The sequence below is a fragment of the Prenolepis imparis genome, unplaced genomic scaffold (genome assembly GCF_030444845.1).
Source record: "Prenolepis imparis isolate NDT839.2.m4 unplaced genomic scaffold, iyPreImpa1.0 SCAF_317, whole genome shotgun sequence".
In the NCBI taxonomy this organism is placed as follows: Eukaryota; Metazoa; Arthropoda; class Insecta; order Hymenoptera; family Formicidae; genus Prenolepis; species Prenolepis imparis.
In genome coordinates, this window is record NW_028141475.1 from 14,950 (window position 1) to 36,945 (window position 21,996).

At 39.1% G+C, this 21,996-nt stretch overlaps 2 protein-coding genes across 3 annotated transcripts; both read left to right on the plus strand.

The window, feature by feature from the left end:
* The first annotated feature begins 417 nt into the window (after positions 1-417).
* LOC145948280 (uncharacterized) lies at positions 418-13,559 on the plus strand. Of its 2 annotated transcripts, none has more exons than XM_083058002.1 (2): positions 418-1,462; positions 10,709-13,554. In XM_083058002.1, the coding sequence occupies exon 2, from the start codon at positions 10,709-10,711 to the stop codon at positions 12,692-12,694; it is 1,986 nt and encodes a 661-aa protein (XP_082914128.1). In that variant the 5' UTR covers positions 418-1,462; the 3' UTR covers positions 12,695-13,554. The 2 variants fall into 2 exon arrangements, with proteins under 2 accessions (XP_082914128.1, XP_082914129.1); XM_083058003.1 differs by lacking the exon at positions 418-1,462 and having other exon boundaries at positions 9,947-12,019; positions 13,233-13,559.
* LOC145948281 (uncharacterized) lies at positions 3,584-5,418 on the plus strand. Its single transcript, XM_083058004.1, has one exon. It carries the CDS (start codon positions 3,796-3,798, stop codon positions 5,416-5,418), a length of 1,623 nt encoding a protein of 540 aa, XP_082914130.1. The 5' UTR covers positions 3,584-3,795.
* Positions 13,560-21,996: the final 8,437 nt, after the last annotated feature.

The window sequence follows — 21,996 nt, forward strand, 5'->3', positions numbered from 1 at the left end:
GATCATTGAATAAATCTCACCATTTATCTACATTTCCCTTCAATCAGAAATTTATATAAATTTAAAATCATACTATATTATCGTATGCAATTAATTACAATTGCGATTTAGTGCGATTATTTATATTTATAATAAAAAATGGAAAAATGTTTATATTTGTTTTATTTGAATATAAATGCATAACGAGAAGACTAGAGGAGACCGGGGCTAGTAGGCTCAGTTCAAAGATATTATAAAATACCTCTTTTGTTATAAAATATATTTTTTTTTTTTTGAACACGCGTTTAGATTGGTCATCACTAATTAAATAAAAATATATTATATAACTAATTTTTATCAGATCTATATTGATGTTTTATTTCTTCTAATATAACAATATTGATATGTGTGCAATTGAAAACTATTAAAATTGTTACGTCCGGCGGACTTCACGATTCTTTTCTTTCCCACGACCAAGGCGAAGTTTGTTGTTAGGTAAATAAGAAAGGAAGAAAAAAGATAATAATAATCTAAGCGGCACGTATATAATAAAACGAAAACGTGCCCAGCGAAACGGACAGCTGCAGATATCGTGAGCGACCGATAAATATTACAAAATCGGTAAATAAAAGAGACCAGGCGGAAAGATGCCGAAAGCGGATTCTTGCCGACACCCTCGCGAATAATAAGTTAAAATCACATATCGGCAAAACATAAAGACGGCGAGAACGCGCCGAAAGCAAATCCTTCCCTAGTAAAATTAGGGGAAAACAAATAATGAAAACGAAAGTGTGCAAAATAAGATAGCACACCTGCGGGTATTCTCGCGAGAAAGCGGCGAAAAATATAAAGATTAAAAAGATGCCACACGCATCGCCTCTCAGTAAACAAGCTCTAAGCCACACGCGAGGGCAATAAAGCGAGAACCCGCCGATAAAAGCGGCACTAACAAACGACAAATATCGCGATATAGGAAAAACTAACAACAAACACCGCCGCCGATATCGAAATCTCGAGAGGATAATAAAAATATAAACCTCAACAAATTCTCCATTGGTCAAAACCTAGGGCCCTAAACAAAAGCCCTGACCAATCCCGATAAACTTTTAAAGTCAAGAGACGCCTCCGGGACTGAAAGGGCGTTATTGAAAAATTCCCTATTCGTCAGGAAATATTAACAAACTAACGGGAAGGAGGAGCAAGAAGGTATATATACCCGTAACATCTCTCAGAGAATATCAATCTTTTCTCAAACCTACGCTCGCGGATCAATCGCGAAAAGTTGTATCACCATCCTTCGAGAGAATCTCGAACTCGTGAGCATTCGCAGTGACATTTGTGAAATCATCGTGTGCCCAGTGCTCACCGAGTACGACGATTTTCGCGAGTGAACAACTGCGAGTGGAACACCATCCTCACGGAGGAGTCCGTAGCCAGATTCACACCTGGAATAATTAACATCTACCTGCGCACTCCATAAGTAGTAAGTTATCAAGCACGCTACATCTCCACCCTTACTAATAATACTTAAAATAATTCTGGGACTTCAATTAAATTATAATTGTTTTCCTTTTTAATTTATTAATTTATTATCCTTGTTAAATTCTAACTTCGAAAAACTGTCCTTTCTTCCCCCATCCTTATCTCTCTCTCTCTCTCGAAATCACTCTGGATTTCCCGCGATAGCGGAGCAATCCGTGATTTCTATCATCCCCTTATCTTTTGAAATCACTCCGGATTTCCCGCGATAGCGGAGCAATCCGTGATTTCTTCCATCTCCTCTTTCTCTCGAAATCACTCTGGATTTCCCGCGATAGCGGAGCAATCCGTGATTTCTATCATCCCCTTACCTTTTGAAATCACTCCGGATTTCCCGCGATAGCGGAGCAATCCGTGATTTCTTCCATCTCCTCTTTCTCTCGAAATCACTCTGGATTTCCCGCGATAGCGGAGCAATCCGTGATTTCTATCATCCCCTTACCTTTTGAAATCACTCCGGATTTCCCGCGATAGCGGAGCAATCCGTGATTTCTTCCATCTCCTCTTTCTCTCGAAATCACTCTGGATTTCCCGCGATAGCGGAGCAATCCGTGATTTCTATCATCCCCTTACCTTTTGAAATCACTCCGGATTTCCCGCGATAGCGGAACAATCCGTGATTTACTCTCTCTCACTCTCTATCTCTCTCTCTCTCTCTCTCTCTCTCTCTCTCTTGAATGAACAAATAAGTAATACAATAACTAACTAAATTATTAAATAATTAAAATATCAAAATTATATAAAAATAAATATATATATATATATATTTTTTTTTTTCTCTTACAAGAACTCCCAGAGTTATTTTTCAGTAAAAACTCTTCTTGCCCGGTTACTTTATTATTCGCTCTCGTAGTGGAAAATCCAAGGAGACGACCCTCGCGAACCGCTGTTAAATTGGCGCGAAACCGGCGTAATAGGCGGTTAAAGAAAGCGTTGGCACGGAGTCTGGCTGCGGGCGAAACCTTCGGCTCCCTAGAAAAAATTAACACACCGATCCATACAGAGACAACTAATACATATCACCCTACGGTCTCTCCTATTTCCTCACCCGAACATATAGAAACCCCGCTGACGCCGTCTCCCGCTACCTCTGCTTCTGCAGAATTTTTCGATTCCCCGCGAACTCCTTCTCCTCTTTCTCCCGAACCCGCTATACCTCAGCGGGCCCCTTCCCCTCACTCCTCTGTTTCCTCTGAGGACGCCGATTCTCCGCGGAGCCCTTCTCCCTTTCTTCCCCCTGCTTCTCCCGAACGCCCTGAGCCACCTAGATCTCCGTCTCCGGCTCCCTCAACAATCACCCTTGAAGATTCTCCTCCCTCATCCCCAACGTCCTCGGTAAATAGGGAACATCCGGAAGGGTTTGAGGTAGTAGATATCAGCGACGACGATTCCGAAGAATCAGAATCGCCTGCCAAGCTCTCATACGAGCAATTCAGAGCTTGGCTGATAAACCAGCTCCCAGGGATACGAGAAGTCCCTGAGGAAGCTTTCACGATTGGTCCAGGCCCCGTAGACCACGAGGCCTTACGCGAATTTCTAGAGACCACCGATAGGAATAACATCATCCCCTGGTATGTTCCCGGGCGAAGATATCCTTTAGCCGTCCCTGCACACCTTCTCCTACGAACCTATCCCCCCTCCACCGCCATAATTACCGAACTCATATAACCTAGAAGTCTCTCTTACACGCACACACATGGACACTAATTTTATATACCTATTACCATTTAAATTATTGTAACCACCAATCGGGACCCTAAAATTTAAACAATAACTCTTACCCCTTTCTGCCCCGATTGAAGACCTCCGTACTAATGTATCACCCGCGACACATACACATACATTCACTCTTCATTAGCAACTAAGTCCGTCAATAATATTATTATGTATATAAATTCTTTCGTCTTTATATTAGGAATAAATTTATAAATTTCAAAATAAATGATTTTCATTTATTAATAACCCGTTCCCACTTATTCCCGTAAACCAGGATCGCACAAGGTCCCATCCTGCGTAAAAGAGATTAAATTCTCTTGCCAAAAAGGGACCACCGAGCGAACGGCCCTTTAAATAGAGTAAGAGCGACCCTTGCGGTCGTTGACCTATTTGGGCCCAGACGTTCGTTCGGGTCGAACAGACGGATAGTCTGCCGTCGTTCGAAAAGATAAATTTAGTTACGTCCTTCCTTTCGACTCTTCCTTCCTTGAGTCTGGACGTAACATAAATAAAATTTGGGGGCTCGTCCGGGATAGAAATGTGCGATTCCTGGTAGCGGTAATGAGTAAAGGAACAAGAGGTCAAACTGATAAAGATCAAATAGAAGAACTATATAAAACTGCATTAACAACACCACATAGAACACGCAAATCTAAATCTAAACCATCTGATTCCGAATTAATTCACACATCCACACCTTTAGTACCTTCAACTTCGACATCTCGCCAAATAAAATTTTCGTTAAAAGATCCTTCCTCAGAATTCGATTTAACTGAAAATACTTTAGTAGCCGAATCGCCCGAGCCAGATTCCGACGATTCCGCCGATATAACTACTGAAACAATAAAAGATCAAATCGAAAAATTTGATATCGAAAGCGATCCCGAAAATTTACTTTCTTTTAACATGGCGCAACCTAACCCCTTTGCTACCTTAAAATACGCGGTAGACGCCGTCCCCTTTTTTGACGGTAGTAACATTCCGCTAAATTATTTTATCGAGGGTTGCGAGGAAGCGAAAGCTATGCTTCCTAAGGAAGCAGAGGCTCAATTTACTAAAATTATAAGAACTAGAATAGTGGGAGAAGCGCGTCGAACAATTCGGGATGAAGATTTTGATACTGTATTGCAATTAACTACTTATTTAAAGAAAATTTATGGACCCACTAAAAATGTATATCAGTTACAAGGAGAACTAGGATGTATTTATCAAAGGAATGAAGAGGATGTCGTCACTTACGCAAATAGAGTTAAATTACTTGGAAAACAAATATTGGAAGCATATCGAAGTTCCGGTCACATTTTACCCAATCAAAATATAAAAACAACGGTAGAAAAAGACATGTGTAAGTGTTTTATTAGAGGGCTAAAGCCTGAAATAGAGCAAAGAATCGCTAGAGATTTAGACGTACAAGAAACTGTCGCCGACGCCCTAAGGATAGAAAGAGAGCTTCGAGAGATGACAGGTTTGCGCCAAGGCCAAGGCGTTAAAACAGGCCAATCACCGTACACTAATCAAGTGCGGGAAATCTGTCAGATCTGTTTCAAAGAGGGACATGCCGCAAGTAGTTGTAGGAAGCTCGTTCAATTTTCCTTACAAGGGCACGATTTTCAAACGAATAACGGAACGGAGATTTTAATTTGCCAAATATGCAAAAAACGCGGCCACAGTGCGGATAAATGTCGCCAACGCGATCCTCGCGCTCGTCAGTCAGTAAACGTAATTCAAGAAAAAATTACTATATGTCAATTATGTTCAAAAACCGGCCACGACGCCAAATCATGCCGACAAACTACTTCCCAACAACAAATTAATAAATCGACGGTTACTTGTCAATGGTGTGAAAGGCCTGGCCATTCGGCTAGTAATTGTTGGAAAAAACAGAACGAGGAAAGAAGTTTGGAAAGTAGACCGAAAGTTTCATGCCAACTTTGCGATAAATTCGGACACTCCGCTAAGGATTGTCGTGTTAAAATAAATCAACAACTGACAACGAAGAACGATACATTCTGCAGATATTGTAAAGAACAAGGCCATCTCCTTGAAAATTGTCAGTTACGCAACGCAAGTAATAATCGTCGAAAAGAAAATAATCAGGGAAACTACACAGGTCCCTCGGGGTCGGGTGCACAACGGGGGACCGGACAGACTTCACACCCGTCGACATCTCAAGAAGTCAAGTAGGCCGTCAAACCATCGACATACGACCCGTAACAGTAAACCTCGATAAACATAGTCGCGTGCCTACTGTTCAGGTCCAAATTAACGAAATACCATCGCAAATAACCTTTCTATTAGACACGGGATCCGGACCAAATATAATCAAGGAAAATTTTATACCTAAAACTCTAAAAATTAACTATACAAATATATTAAAATTAAATGGTATAAATAATCATCCCGTATATACGCTCGGAGAAGTCGCTTTAAATCTCCTTGGAATTCCGATATCTTTCCATTTAGTATCTCGCGACTTTCCGATTCCACAATCCGGAATATTGGGAAATGATTTCTTTAAACAAACATCATCGAAAATAGATTACGCTCAAGGATATCTGACCGTATCCGAAGTTAACATACCGTTTTTCTCACCGGAATCTATAATAGTGTCTCCGAGATCCGAATCATTATTTTATGTAAGGATAGAAAACCCCGAAATAAAGGTGGGATATATACCAAAATTAAAAATAGAACATGGAATTTACTTAGGAGACACTATTGTAGAGAACATCTCCGGAAAAGCATATCTCAATGTTATAAGTACTTTAGACGAAGAAGTGGAAGTCCGCGTACCCACTTTGCGTTTAAAGCCGTTGGATCAATTATTTGACGACCATAAATCCGACTGTCCGACGGTCAACAATTACGATGAAGTTTCATCTATAAACGAAGAACCAATGAACACCAACGAAACTTATATTGATATCGAAGACGAAGAAGAAATTTTCGAGGATGAAGGAAAATTTACGGAAATAACTCGAAGGACAAACAAAATTAATGTTGACAAGGGGAATAAAAATTCTCCTGAAAATTTTAATAATTCAAAAATCCTTGGAGAGGGAAGTTACCAAACCTCTCCTGAAAATTTTAATAATTCGAAAATCCTTGGAGAGGGAAGTTACCAAACCTCTCCTGAAAATTTTAATAATTCGAAAATTCTTGGAGAGGGAAGTTACCAAACCTCTCCTGAAATTTCATATAATCCAACAATTAACGGAGAGGGAAGTTACCCAACCTCTCTTGAAAAATTGAATAATTCTAGTAAAGGGAAAAATTATCAAATCTCTCTCAAAAATTTAAATGATTCAAAATCCCTTGGAGAGGGAAGTTACCAAACCTCTCCTGGAGGGGATATTTCTAGAATTTCGGAGGGAAATTTCCAAACCTCGACAGAAAATTCTAGCTCCGTCAATTGCGAGGAGGGAAGTTACCAAACCTCACTACGCGATTTGACACAATCTTGTTCTAATTTAAGAGAGAAAAATTCCTTATCAATTCTAGATATCAAATTTCCGAAAGTTGGATTATTCACAGAAGACCACAATGACAAATTAAAGTCATCTCATGTCACTATAAAAGACCTTCTTGAAAAGGCACAAAAATATTTAAATATTGAAAAATTAAACATTAAAAACTCTAAACGCATGAAAAACAGAACCAAACCGTCTTCGAAAGTTTCGACGTCTTTATTAAATAAATCGCAAGAAATTATAGATAAATTTATGCGAAAACGAAAATCTAAACATAAAAGAAAACAACAACAAATTAACGATGCAAGCAACGATTTGCATAATTGCCTGGTGGTTTCCGAGAAAAAGGAGAAAGACCGCTTTATACAAATTACCGAATTATTACGATTGGAACATCTAAATGAAAAGGAACAAGAAAGTGTAAAGAAATTAATAACAAACAGTCAAAACCAATTTCATATTCCCGGAGAAAATTTAACTGCAACTCATGTACTCCAACATCAAATACCAACCACAGATGATCGACCAATTAACACTCGTCAATACAGATTCCCGCAACTACATAAGGAAGAAATAAACAAGCAGGTAGAGGAACTGTTAGAAGGAGGCATCGTAAAACCCTCACAATCGCCATACAATACGCCCATATGGATCGTGCCGAAGAAAGAGGACTCCAAAGGAAACAAGCGCTGGAGAATGGTCCTCGACTTTCGGGCTTTAAACGACAAGACCATCGGGGACGCATATCCATTACCTAACATCATAGATATATTAGATCAATTAGGGGGCGCGCAATATTTCTCTGTATGCGACTTAGCATCTGGGTTTCATCAGATAAAAATGGATCCTGCTGACAGTCACAAAACTGCATTCACTACTCCCTTCGGTCACTACGAATTCGATCGAATGCCTTTTGGATTAAAAAACGCTCCTGCAACATTTCAGCGCCTAATGGATTTAGTATTAACAGGATTACAGGGCGAAGAATTATTTGTTTATATGGACGACATTGTTATTTATGCTACTTCCTTAGAAGAACACGAACGAAAATATAACGCATTAATAGAACGACTTCGCGAAGCTAATTTAAAACTACAACCTGATAAATGTGAATTTTTAAAAACCGAAGTAATTTATTTGGGACACGTAATTGGCAGAGATGGAGTAAAACCAGATCCGAAAAAATTAGAGGCAGTACATAAATTTCCCCGACCAAAAACCCCAAGAAATATTAAGCAATTTTTGGGACTTGCCGGATATTACCGGCGCTTTATTCCAAATTTCTCTAAACTAGCAAAACCATTAACAAATCTATTAAAAAATGACACTCGTTTCGAATGGACATCAATTCAAGAAGAATCCTTCGAGATATTGAAACAAAAATTATGTGAAGAGCCAGTACTACAATACCCTGATTTCTCTCGACCATTTATTTTAACTACGGATGCGTCAGGTTTAGCCGTAGGAGGAATACTCTCACAAGGAGAAATAAACAAGGACAGACCTATCGCATACGCTTCCAGAACACTCACGGACGACGAAACGAAATACGACACTTACGAAAAGGAAGCACTAGCCATAATATATTGCGTTAAACACTTCAGACCATACTTATATGGAAGAAAATTCACCCTAGTTACAGATCATAAACCTTTAATGTGGTTTAAAAACGCGCAAGACGCAAATATGAGAATACTTCGCTGGAGATTAAAATTAGCGGAATACGATTACGACGTTGTTTATAAGGCAGGAAAAACTAACGTAAATGCGGACGCATTATCAAGAAACCCAGTAGATCTTGAAGAAATTGATTGCAAAATAATAAAAGAACGAAAAACATTAAATCCAAATAATCCAGAAGATGCAGAAATAATTTCCAGAATGCTGGAAGAAACCGATGACGAAGAAGAAGAAGACGACGATTTTCAACTATATCTGTCAGATACCGAAGAAATTGAAGGACCGATACTCGAAGAAGAACCCCCTGATAATAATGCCGATCCTATACCTTCTACCCCCGAAGAACTAAACGAACCTCCAGCGTCACAAACTATCGAAAAAGCGCTAATACATGATCCTCCAAAACAAAACAGAATGCAAACAAGAAGTCAGGCGACAAAACGAAATATTAAGAAAAATAATGAAAATCATAATAACAACAAAAACAATACTGAAAAGATAGAAGAAAGAAACGATCCGCCAGACAAAGATCAGGATAACAAAGAAACAGATGGAAAAGAAAGGGAAGAAAGCGATGACGACGAAGAAGAAATTATCAATAAAAATTTAAAATCAAGAAAAACAAAAATGAAACCTACTATCATTGAGAATAAAATAATTAAAAGCAACGTTATAGATTCTCGCGAACTATTATTTCTGCGAAAAGACAATGTCGCGTATTTTGTCGACATTTACGGAAAACCTTTAGACTCAGGATCTGAAAAACTCTTCGAAAGAAACGAACTCCCGAATATAGGACCCCTGGAGTTAGGTAAAGCGAAAGCAATAAAATACAAAACCTACTACCACATAGTCTTACCCATCAGTGAGACGGAACGAGAAGGCCCCACAGCGACTCTCAACCAAATTATCGCGGTCATACACGACTTACGAAATTTGACTGAAAATTTAAATTTAGGAACACTCAGCATTGCAAAAACAGAAATTATCAACAACGTTCCATGGAATAATATCAAATCGCAACTGCAATTAAGATTCATTAATTCCACTACCAAAATAATCATTTGCAACGGACAAATTAAATATCCACCGAAAGATCTACGATCCGTTATAATTGGTGAGATGCACTGTTCGCCGACCGGAGGACATCGCGGCGTCACTAAGACATACAATAGAATAAAACACAATTACTATTGGGAAAACTTAAAACTAGACGTTCAAAGATACATACAACAATGTTTGCAGTGCCAACTGAGAAAATTAGTACGCGTCAAAACAAAACAGCCTATGATAATCACAGACACACCAGGCTCTTCTTTCGACAAGGTAGCCATGGATATTGTCGGACCTTTACCCAAGACAGAAAGAAACAGCGAATACATTTTGACCTTACAAGATCAGCTGACCAAATACTGTATGGGTATACCATTACAAAACCAAACCTCCGAAACTATCGCAGAAGCTTTCGTAGATCGTTTCATCTGCATATTCGGAGCGCCAAAGGCAATATTAACGGATCAAGGAAGAAATTTTATCAGTGATTTAATGAGGAAAACCGCAAAATTATTTAAAATTCGTAAATTTCGTACTACTGCCTTCCACCCACAATCTAACGGATCTTTGGAAAGATCGCATCACGCATTAGGAGAATATTTAAAACAATACGCAAACGAACAAAAACAGTGGGATAGATGGATAAGCCTTGCAATGTTCAATTATAATACTAATGTACACGAAGCAACCAGACATACACCGTACGAATTAGTCTTCGGAAAAATAGCCAGAATTCCTTCGAACGAGCTTTTACCTCCAAGCGACCAATTAGCGAATTACAACGATTATCTAGTAAACCTCGTTACACAACTTCATACAATTCAAGGAAATGCTCGTGAAAACGTTATCGAAGCAAAACACAGATCGAAGAAATATTACGATAGAAAGATTAACCCCCAAACCTTTAAACCAGGAGACCATGTATTTCTCTTAAAGGGGCCAAAACCCGGAAAATTCGGGGATCACTATACAGGACCTCATGAAGTACTGGAAATATTAAATAAAAATAATGTAAAAATTAGAATAAAGAAAAATAGCCGAATCGTGCATCCTAATCGATTGCGAATTTCCTACATTAAAACCACTAAATAATCAACAAAAAGGATTAATTTTCCACAAAAATAAATGTTTTTTTTTTATATATATATATATATATATATATATATATATATAAAATACAAAATATAATATTAATAAAAATAAAGTAGAAATACATAAAGGTTATAAGAGGAAAAAGATACACACACCTACAAAAATAATTAATATTTCAGATGGATCGCAAATTCAGACGAATAATCGCAATATTAATAATACTAGCAGTATACCTGCATCCAACACATGGGCTAATAGGATATGACTGTGGATCTTCCTCCGCAAACCTAACCACGCTATCACTGTTAAACATCGAGGAATGCGATATCCCTCGTAAAGAAATTAAACCGGATCAAGTTTACGTGCAGCTGTTACAAATTAATGAATTCGAAGCAGTGCACGTAATACAGTGCAAAGTTGAAATCGACCGATTAGTCAAGAAATGCGGAATGTTTTCTCACACAATGGATGTACATAACGGAAAATATTCATATATAGAAGAAATAACTCGCGAGGCTTGCAGGCGAATGCATAGTTACGGAAGTTATCAAGTAGGAAGCACTCTTATCTCAGGACTTAAATCCAATAGCACAATAACCAGACCGATTACGTTAGCTGGTCAAGTAGACAACTACGGCGAATGCCACGGAGGAGCATACTCAGATCCTTACGGAACATGGTCGGATGTCATTGTAGTCGGAACTGTAAAAATCACATTACAGGATTACACTGCCGACGTACGCATCAACACTAATAAAGTACAACTCAGATCCGGCATTACTTGCCAACTCGGCTCTACACATTGCATAGACATCGAAGGAGGAGACACGTATTGGAATACCGTACCTGCAGGTCCCTGTAAATTTAATAACTATGGAATATTATTCGAGGGGTACGCCTACAAAATAATTGACGACGAGCAAGGCCAAACAGTATATTCTCTCACCACACAAGACACAATATTCGCCCTAACCAGTAAAGGCAAACAAGATGTCTGCGGATATTCGATAATACGTACCGAACATCCTAAATTAATGATTTTCGAAACTGTACGAGGAACCGTCGTTTTCAAAAAACAATCGCGCGTTTCAAATCTCGATATCTTCACGTACATGAATTCTAAGTTTGTTTACGTGGAAAAACATATTCGCACGCAAATTAATCAACTTTACCATGACATTTTATTACAACAATGTAATTTAGAGCAACGAATGCTACAAAACGCTTTGGCCATAGCCACACAATCTCCAGATATTTTTGCATATCATCTAATGAAAGGGCCCGGCTATATGGCTCTACTAGCTGGAGAGGTTATTCACATCGTAAAATGCGTACCCGTCGAAGTCAAGCTCGCTCAAACAAACCGATGCTACAACCAACTACCCGTGCTTCGGGAAAATCAAACGTATTATTTAACTCCACAAACGCACATATTATTGCAACAAGGAACGCAAACCACTTGTAACACATTAGCACCCGCCATGTATCAGCTAGGAGATTCTTGGTACAAATTTATGCCAAGACCAGTGGATACCATACCGCCGGTCACTATAAAACCATTGACTAAGCCTGTATGGAAATACATCAGCCCAGGATCGCTCGCCACCAGCGGTATATACACGGAAACAGATTTAAAGGACCTACGAGATCATATAATGTTTCCAGCCGAACGACCTGCCGTCCTCAACTCCCTAGCGAGAGGGGTGATGGGAAAAACCATATCCCTGGAAGGGGGATCAATCTCCAATTTACTTGATACAAACACCATAGAAAAAATAGCAATATCTACATGGAACAAATTCTGGAATAAATTTCTATTTTTCGGGAATCTCAGCGCTGGACTAATCGGAATATACCTGAGCATCAGAGTCATAAAACTGACGCTAGACACAATAGTACACGGCTACGCCTTACACACAGTGTACGGGTGGTCCTTGTACCTGCTAGGAGCCCTATGGGACTCCCTAACACATCTACTAATACATTTGAAAACAAGGCAATCGAAAAAATCGAAAGCCAGCGTGCCGGTTCCCTATACCCAAAATAACGAGACACCTGAAACCATCCACACGGAAAACAACACAACTCCAACAGCTACCTACCCCCTCCTCCCCCCACGGGAAGATACTACATATACCTTGGAGCTTAAAGAAGCGAAATTTTAACGAGCAAGGCATACCGCCAATTACAATAACCCCCCCCCGGTTTTCTTCACATATCAAGCAAGGCATACCGCCAATTACAATAACCCCCCCCCGGTTTTCTTCACATATCAAGCAAGGCATACCGCCAACACAATAAACCCCCTTTTTGGATCTCCCCATGCACCAAAAACAGTAAAATTTTTTTTTATATACAGAAATGGAAACCTCTTACATCGACACTGAATTCTTGACTCGCGGTCGCCTGAAGGTGACCGTGGTAAGAGCGGAATCACCCTTGCTGTTTTGGGTACAACTAAAAAATAGCGCAAGGGAACTCCTGGAAATGGAAGAAGAAATCCAATTCCGGATGGATAGGAGAGCCAATTCATTGCTCGTATACCCTCACCATATGAAGGAGGACTTAGAGGTCGTGGTTAAAGACAAGAAAGGATGGAAGCGAGGGTTTATACAAAGCATAAATAAAAACACTTGGTTGGTCAAAATAATGCTCGGCGACTGGGGAAGAACAGTGTGGCGCCGTATGAGCGAAGTGTATCACCTAGAAGACCGTTTTAAGGGGGTATCCTGGCAAGCCATAATATGTGGATTAGCCCACACCGCAGCCCCTAATGGTAGGCAAACGTGGCCAATAATGACACGAGACCTGTGTCGACTCCTTTTAGAGGGACAAGATGGATGGATAAATATAGTCCATCCTCTAAGAAAGGGTGCGGCCCTGGTGAAACTCCATATGGAGACCACCAAAATGTTCGATAGAGCATATAACTTTAGGGACGCGCTAATTCGGATTGGCCACGCCGAACTTTGCACAAAAATCACCGCCGACGTGGAACCCTCAGTCTAAAAAAAAAAAAAAAAAAAAAAAAAAAAAAAAAAATATATATATATATATAACCAGAATTATGTATTAACTTAGAGTTATTGTAGCATTTAAATAATTCTATATATTCTAAATTTTTATTACTCCACTATTCATTTGAAATCTGAATTGTGTATTAATTCAGAATTACTCTAGTGTTTAACAATAAGTATTCCTATAGACCCTAAATTTTCTTTACCTTACTACTACTTCGTTTGAATTTTGAATTATGTATTAGTTAGAATTACGCAAGCGTTTAAGTACTCCCATATATCCCAAATATTAATTACTATTATCATTAGTCACTATATCACCCTACCTTTCCTCTTTATATTATGTACTTCTTTTGCATATTATAATTATAGCGTCATTATTGATGCTACACATTATCATATCATATTATTTTTTTTTTTGTATTAATTACTATTAGACCATATATATATATTGAATCGTTATTGGTAATATTTCAACATTTGCGTTCTTAGATTTCAGTTTTTTTGTATACTTATCATGAATATATGTGTTTCTTCTTTAATTACATGCGCAAATTTATACCTTATACTTAACCTCATAATAATAATACTTTGTAAACAAGTGGAACCATTTTCTATCTTAATTACATCATTATCGTCAAAACATACTGCCTGATCATCGGTTGCAGTATAACAATGCCAGTATATCACCATCTTCAATGGACACCCGAGATGCCGGAAGAAGTACGCCAAGGCCCAATCGACGGTGTTAAACCAGGAGACCACCCCGAAACATACCGAAATCTAACAGAACTCCGGTGTGTTACATTAATGGAGGGTGAAATCTATCAAGATACGACTGACTGCAGCAAAATTTGTCAAGAATGCTATGGTAAAATATCAGCCGAGGAAAACCAAGAATATGCAACAATACCACCGCATAATTTGGTCCACGAAATATCAGCTGGCGACCAAACAAATTGCACTAAATGCAATAAAGTAATAGTAACAATCAAACCGGCAATAAACTGCAGGGACTGCATAGAAGAATATCTATACGTCGACCAGACATACTTGGCCGAAGGCTGGGGTCAAGCTGTGATCCCCAGAGGGGTAGAAGAGCAATAAAAGGAAGGGACCTGCTACTTGACACCAGAGAACTGACATTTACTACTGACGAAAATCAGGCAGATAAAAACGTGCCTAAATTCTTTTCTTTTCTTTATATATAACATATATATATTTTATATATATATATATCCCTCTATTTTCATTAGAATTTTCATACGATAGAAAAAGGGCTCCACACCAGCGTTACATGTATTAGCGGTACTAAATTTAAATAAATAAGTACAATTAAAAATAAGCTATAAGTAAATTGTATAAAAAGCGAGGAAAGGACGAAAGAACAAAGGAAGGGGTTATGGTGGTCGCCTTTTCTTTCCTCCTTTTCTACAAAATATTTAAATAGTAATTAGGAACTCAAAGAAACACATTTAATAAAAACAGAATTAAATGTGAGTCTTTCTACCAAATCGGCAAGTCGTGGCAAGAAAAGAATCGAATTATTCCTCACAGATTCTTTTTGCAAATGTTGTGTTTTTACACCCCCAACATTTGTCTAAGGCGGGGGGTGTTACGTCCGGCGGACTTCACGATTCTTTTCTTTCCCACGACCAAGGCGAAGTTTGTTGTTAGGTAAATAAGAAAGGAAGAAAAAAGATAATAATAATCTAAGCGGCACGTATATAATAAAACGAAAACGTGCCCAGCGAAACGGACAGCTGCAGATATCGTGAGCGACCGATAAATATTACAAAATCGGTAAATAAAAGAGACCAGGCGGAAAGATGCCGAAAGCGGATTCTTGCCGACACCCTCGCGAATAATAAGTTAAAATCACATATCGGCAAAACATAAAGACGGCGAGAACGCGCCGAAAGCAAATCCTTCCCTAGTAAAATTAGGGGAAAACAAATAATGAAAACGAAAGTGTGCAAAATAAGATAGCACACCTGCGGGTATTCTCGCGAGAAAGCGGCGAAAAATATAAAGATTAAAAAGATGCCACACGCATCGCCTCTCAGTAAACAAGCTCTAAGCCACACGCGAGGGCAATAAAGCGAGAACCCGCCGATAAAAGCGGCACTAACAAACGACAAATATCGCGATATAGGAAAAACTAACAACAAACACCGCCGCCGATATCGAAATCTCGAGAGGATAATAAAAATATAAACCTCAACAAATTCTCCATTGGTCAAAACCTAGGGCCCTAAACAAAAGCCCTGACCAATCCCGATAAACTTTTAAAGTCAAGAGACGCCTCCGGGACTGAAAGGGCGTTATTGAAAAATTCCCTATTCGTCAGGAAATATTAACAAACTAACGGGAAGGAGGAGCAAGAAGGTATATATACCCGTAACATCTCTCAGAGAATATCAATCTTTTCTCAAACCTACGCTCGCGGATCAATCGCGAAAAGTTGTATCACCATCCTTCGAGAGAATCTCGAACTCGTGAGCATTCGCAGTGACATTTGTGAAATCATCGTGTGCCCAGTGCTCACCGAGTACGACGATTTTCGCGAGTGAACAACTGCGAGTGGAACACCATCCTCACGGAGGAGTCCGTAGCCAGATTCACACCTGGAATAATTAACATCTACCTGCGCACTCCATAAGTAGTAAGTTATCAAGCACGCTACATCTCCACCCTTACTAATAATACTTAAAATAATTCTGGGACTTCAATTAAATTATAATTGTTTTCCTTTTTAATTTATTAATTTATTATCCTTGTTAAATTCTAACTTCGAAAAACTGTCCTTTCTTCCCCCATCCTTATCTCTCTCTCTCTCTCGAAATCACTCTGGATTTCCCGCGATAGCGGAGCAATCCGTGATTTCTATCATCCCCTTATCTTTTGAAATCACTCCGGATTTCCCGCGATAGCGGAGCAATCCGTGATTTCTTCCATCTCCTCTTTCTCTCGAAATCACTCTGGATTTCCCGCGATAGCGGAGCAATCCGTGATTTCTATCATCCCCTTACCTTTTGAAATCACTCCGGATTTCCCGCGATAGCGGAGCAATCCGTGATTTCTTCCATCTCCTCTTTCTCTCGAAATCACTCTGGATTTCCCGCGATAGCGGAGCAATCCGTGATTTCTATCATCCCCTTACCTTTTGAAATCACTCCGGATTTCCCGCGATAGCGGAGCAATCCGTGATTTCTTCCATCTCCTCTTTCTCTCGAAATCACTCTGGATTTCCCGCGATAGCGGAGCAATCCGTGATTTCTATCATCCCCTTACCTTTTGAAATCACTCCGGATTTCCCGCGATAGCGGAACAATCCGTGATTTACTCTCTCTCACTCTCTATCTCTCTCTCTCTCTCTCTCTCTCTCTCTCTCTTGAATGAACAAATAAGTAATACAATAACTAACTAAATTATTAAATAATTAAAATATCAAAATTATATAAAAATAAATATATATATATATATATTTTTTTTTTTCTCTTACAAGAACTCCCAGAGTTATTTTTCAGTAAAAACTCTTCTTGCCCGGTTACTTTATTATTCGCTCTCGTAGTGGAAAATCCAAGGAGACGACCCTCGCGAACCGCTGTTAAATTGGCGCGAAACCGGCGTAATAGGCGGTTAAAGAAAGCGTTGGCACGGAGTCTGGCTGCGGGCGAAACCTTCGGCTCCCTAGAAAAAATTAACACACCGATCCATACAGAGACAACTAATACATATCACCCTACGGTCTCTCCTATTTCCTCACCCGAACATATAGAAACCCCGCTGACGCCGTCTCCCGCTACCTCTGCTTCTGCAGAATTTTTCGATTCCCCGCGAACTCCTTCTCCTCTTTCTCCCGAACCCGCTATACCTCAGCGGGCCCCTTCCCCTCACTCCTCTGTTTCCTCTGAGGACGCCGATTCTCCGCGGAGCCCTTCTCCCTTTCTTCCCCCTGCTTCTCCCGAACGCCCTGAGCCACCTAGATCTCCGTCTCCGGCTCCCTCAACAATCACCCTTGAAGATTCTCCTCCCTCATCCCCAACGTCCTCGGTAAATAGGGAACATCCGGAAGGGTTTGAGGTAGTAGATATCAGCGACGACGATTCCGAAGAATCAGAATCGCCTGCCAAGCTCTCATACGAGCAATTCAGAGCTTGGCTGATAAACCAGCTCCCAGGGATACGAGAAGTCCCTGAGGAAGCTTTCACGATTGGTCCAGGCCCCGTAGACCACGAGGCCTTACGCGAATTTCTAGAGACCACCGATAGGAATAACATCATCCCCTGGTATGTTCCCGGGCGAAGATATCCTTTAGCCGTCCCTGCACACCTTCTCCTACGAACCTATCCCCCCTCCACCGCCATAATTACCGAACTCATATAACCTAGAAGTCTCTCTTACACGCACACACATGGACACTAATTTTATATACCTATTACCATTTAAATTATTGTAACCACCAATCGGGACCCTAAAATTTAAACAATAACTCTTACCCCTTTCTGCCCCGATTGAAGACCTCCGTACTAATGTATCACCCGCGACACATACACATACATTCACTCTTCATTAGCAACTAAGTCCGTCAATAATATTATTATGTATATAAATTCTTTCGTCTTTATATTAGGAATAAATTTATAAATTTCAAAATAAATGATTTTCATTTATTAATAACCCGTTCCCACTTATTCCCGTAAACCAGGATCGCACAAGGTCCCATCCTGCGTAAAAGAGATTAAATTCTCTTGCCAAAAAGGGACCACCGAGCGAACGGCCCTTTAAATAGAGTAAGAGCGACCCTTGCGGTCGTTGACCTATTTGGGCCCAGACGTTCGTTCGGGTCGAACAGACGGATAGTCTGCCGTCGTTCGAAAAGATAAATTTAGTTACGTCCTTCCTTTCGACTCTTCCTTCCTTGAGTCTGGACGTAACAAAATCATCAAAAAAGCCCGATCTCTAAAAGTTAATAAATTATATAATTTTTTCCGTGATTCACGTATATGGCACCACTGTGCGACATCTCTCTCGCGCTATCTCTCGTAAACACCTCACGCTCTCTCTCTCTCTCTCTCTTTTAAGCATTCTCATGGTCCTTTCCGCAGGTATAAACAAAACAGCGTATGGCGTATAGCATTACGGTGAGCGCTGATGTCTCACCGCTCGAATTTATAAACAGATATTTATTACTACGATTTATCTGAGGGGATGGGGCTGAAGCTTATGGAGAGAGGGTCTGTCTCTGCGATGTTCATCACAAAGTTTAAAGCAGTCGCTGAGCTAAGTATCGCTAAGTGTCATCGAGCTAAGTTATTAAGTGCAGTGCAAAATGCCTTTTGGATCGGGAGACATTTTGGGCCCAAATTTTTTTTTAACAAGAATATCCTTAGGACTTCATGAAATAATAGACATAATATCTTGGAAGACCCACCTGCTAGAAAATTTATTGAGGACTCTGTTCCTTATATTCACAATGCCGGTAAGTTTTTATTATTATATAATAAATTTGTTTATTAATATTATCTACCAAATTTGTCGATTTTCAGAAAATAACCGAGGAATCCATCCAAATCGGTGGATACCTTAATCATCGGCATATAGAACAAGTACGAAATTATCGGTGGTGCGATCGGCGGGAATTGGCCGAGCTATGGGACGACGCGGAGGGGATCGTGGAATGGGCACAGGATTACTAGTGAGATGACGTCTTCTGCCTCAGAAAATTGTTCGGCGAGGAATCATATCCTCCCGAACCTGTCAGGGAGGAATTATGGGTCTAGTGAGTATCTCTTTTCAATTTTAAATATTATTAAAATAATAAAATAATTAATAAAAATTTTAAATTTTTTAAGTTGTTTTTATATCGCTAGTACAATAATCAAAGGGGTAGTTGTAAATTAATCGACCAAACTAGCCAAAATTTGTTTATTTAATAGAAGTTACAACGCTTGGACTATATGGTTGTGGTCCTTTTCAAGTATAAACTGAAATAATAATTAATTTAAAAAAAAACGGTTTGAATACAAAAAACAGTAATATACATAAATGGATTTGCTATAAAATTTTGAGTACATACGTTCTTATTGAAACACTTCACAAATTTAAGTTAAAACAAATCATTAACATCTTGTTGAATTTTAAAGAGAGAGAAACATTGTATCAGTATGAAACTTTGTCAGTGACTGAAATATAAAAATAGGAAACCAAGCTAAACGACCTTTATTATTTTGTCATAGATTTTATTTAAGCTATCTGTGTCCTTTTGTAGGTTGATTGTATTATTGAATTTTTTAATATACAACATTTCCGCGATTTCTCTCTTTTTCACATATTTCTCATTATATAATATATTAGGTTTTGTCCAAATCAAATTCATGTCCGAATTCCAATTTATGTTTACTTATAACGGAATGATTGGTTTCATGCAATTTTATATTGTTAAAATGCTCTTTCACTCGAGTACGTAAGCGCCTTTTTGTTTGGCCGATATATGACGCATTACTGTTTTTGCAATCTAATTTATATACAACATTAGTTCTCTGATCATTATGTAAACTATCTTTACCACGTTTAATCAATGTATTTAGCTTTTTTTTTGGTTATTTTATAGACGTTGAAGCCCATGCCACGCATAACACGACATAGATCATAACTCACATCTTTAGCATATGGCAATGAAAGATGTTCTGTCAGATTGTCCACGATTCATATCACAATCATTAATGTGATTACGAATTTTTTATACATTAATTCTTTTTTGTATATGTCGTTTGATGATGTGTTTAGGTTAAACAATTATTAAGTAAGATATCATTCACCATCTCAATGTTTTTATGATGGAAAATGTCATTGGATAGTAGAATGACATGATCAACCAGATTATAAATAGTATTAATTTTATATTTTAAAGGGTGGTTAGAAAAAAAAAGTTTATATATCTTCCAGAACATGTAGGTTTCCTGTACCAATTAGTAATGAGTCTATTGTCTGAACGAATGATCGTTGTATTTAGGAAATTAATGGAAGAACTGACTTCAATTTCATATGTGAAATTCAAGCGTTGGTGGTAATTATTAAAAGTCATTAATATCTCATCTATTTTTGTATGTGGCAATATAGCAAAAACGTCGTCTACATATCTATAATATATGGGGACAGTGAAACTTAACAAACTTAAACATTGTGTCTCCAAATCATCCATCACAATATCTGCTATGATAGGTGATAAAAGAGAACCCATCGGGCTGCCAAATGTTTGTTCATAAAACTGACCATTGAAGCTGAAACTAGTTGAATCTAAAATCAATTCTATTGAATGTAAAAATTGAGCTAAATTGAAATTTGTGTTCTTAGCAATGTCAATCCAACGTTTCTTAACGGCATTTAAAACCAACTCTTTAGGAATATTTGTGAATAATGAACTAACATCTAAAGATATCATTATATCATTATCATTAATAAAAGTATCTTTAATATTTTTAACGTTTATCGCTCGTTTATCGCAGTCTGTAACCTTAACTCAGAAACGACTACGAACGGCTCAAGAACGGCAACGAACGGGTAAAAAACGACTCAGAAACGGCTTTGAACGGGTTAGAAACGGCAAAGAACGGCTCAAGAACGACTACGAACGGGTCAGAAACGGCTTTGAACGGGTCAGAAACGACTACGAACGGGTCATAAACGGCTTTGAACGGGTCAGAAACAGCTTTGAACGGGTCAGAAACGGCTTTGAACGGGTCAGAAACGGCTTTGAACGGCTCAAGAACGACTACGAACGGGTCAGAAACGGCTTTGAACGGGTCAGAAACGACTACGAACGGGTCATAAACGGCTTTGAACGGGTCAGAAACGACTACGAACGGCTCAGAAACGGCTTTGAACGTGTCAGAAACGACTACGAACGGCTCAGAAACGGCTTTGAACGAGTCAGAAACGACTACGAACGGCTCAGAAACGGCTTTGAACGGGTCAGAAACAGCTTCAAACGGGTCTGAAACGGCTTCGAACGGGTCAAGAACAACTATCTTACGGTAGCGGACGATAAAGAACGGCTATTGAAGAATGACAACAGGAAATGAATGATAAAACGAACAACAAACGGCGATCGGGAAAACCGATGAAGCAAAGAAGCAACATAGTTTGGAGATACGGCAGTTTGTGAACGAACTGCACGCTCCGGCGAGAAAAAAATTTTCCCCGAAGACATCGTCGAGATGCGTTCGTATTCTCGCTTTTGTCTTTACTCTTGAGTTGTAACCTCTATTGAAAAGAGAATACGGACGCATCTCGACGATGTCTTCGGGGAAAATTTTTTTCTCGCCGGAGCGTGCAGTTCGTTCACAAACTGCCGTATCTCCAAACTATGTTGTTTCTTTGCTTCATCGGTTTTCCCGATCGCCGTTTGTTGTTCGTTTTAGTACTCTGCGTTGATACCACTGCTT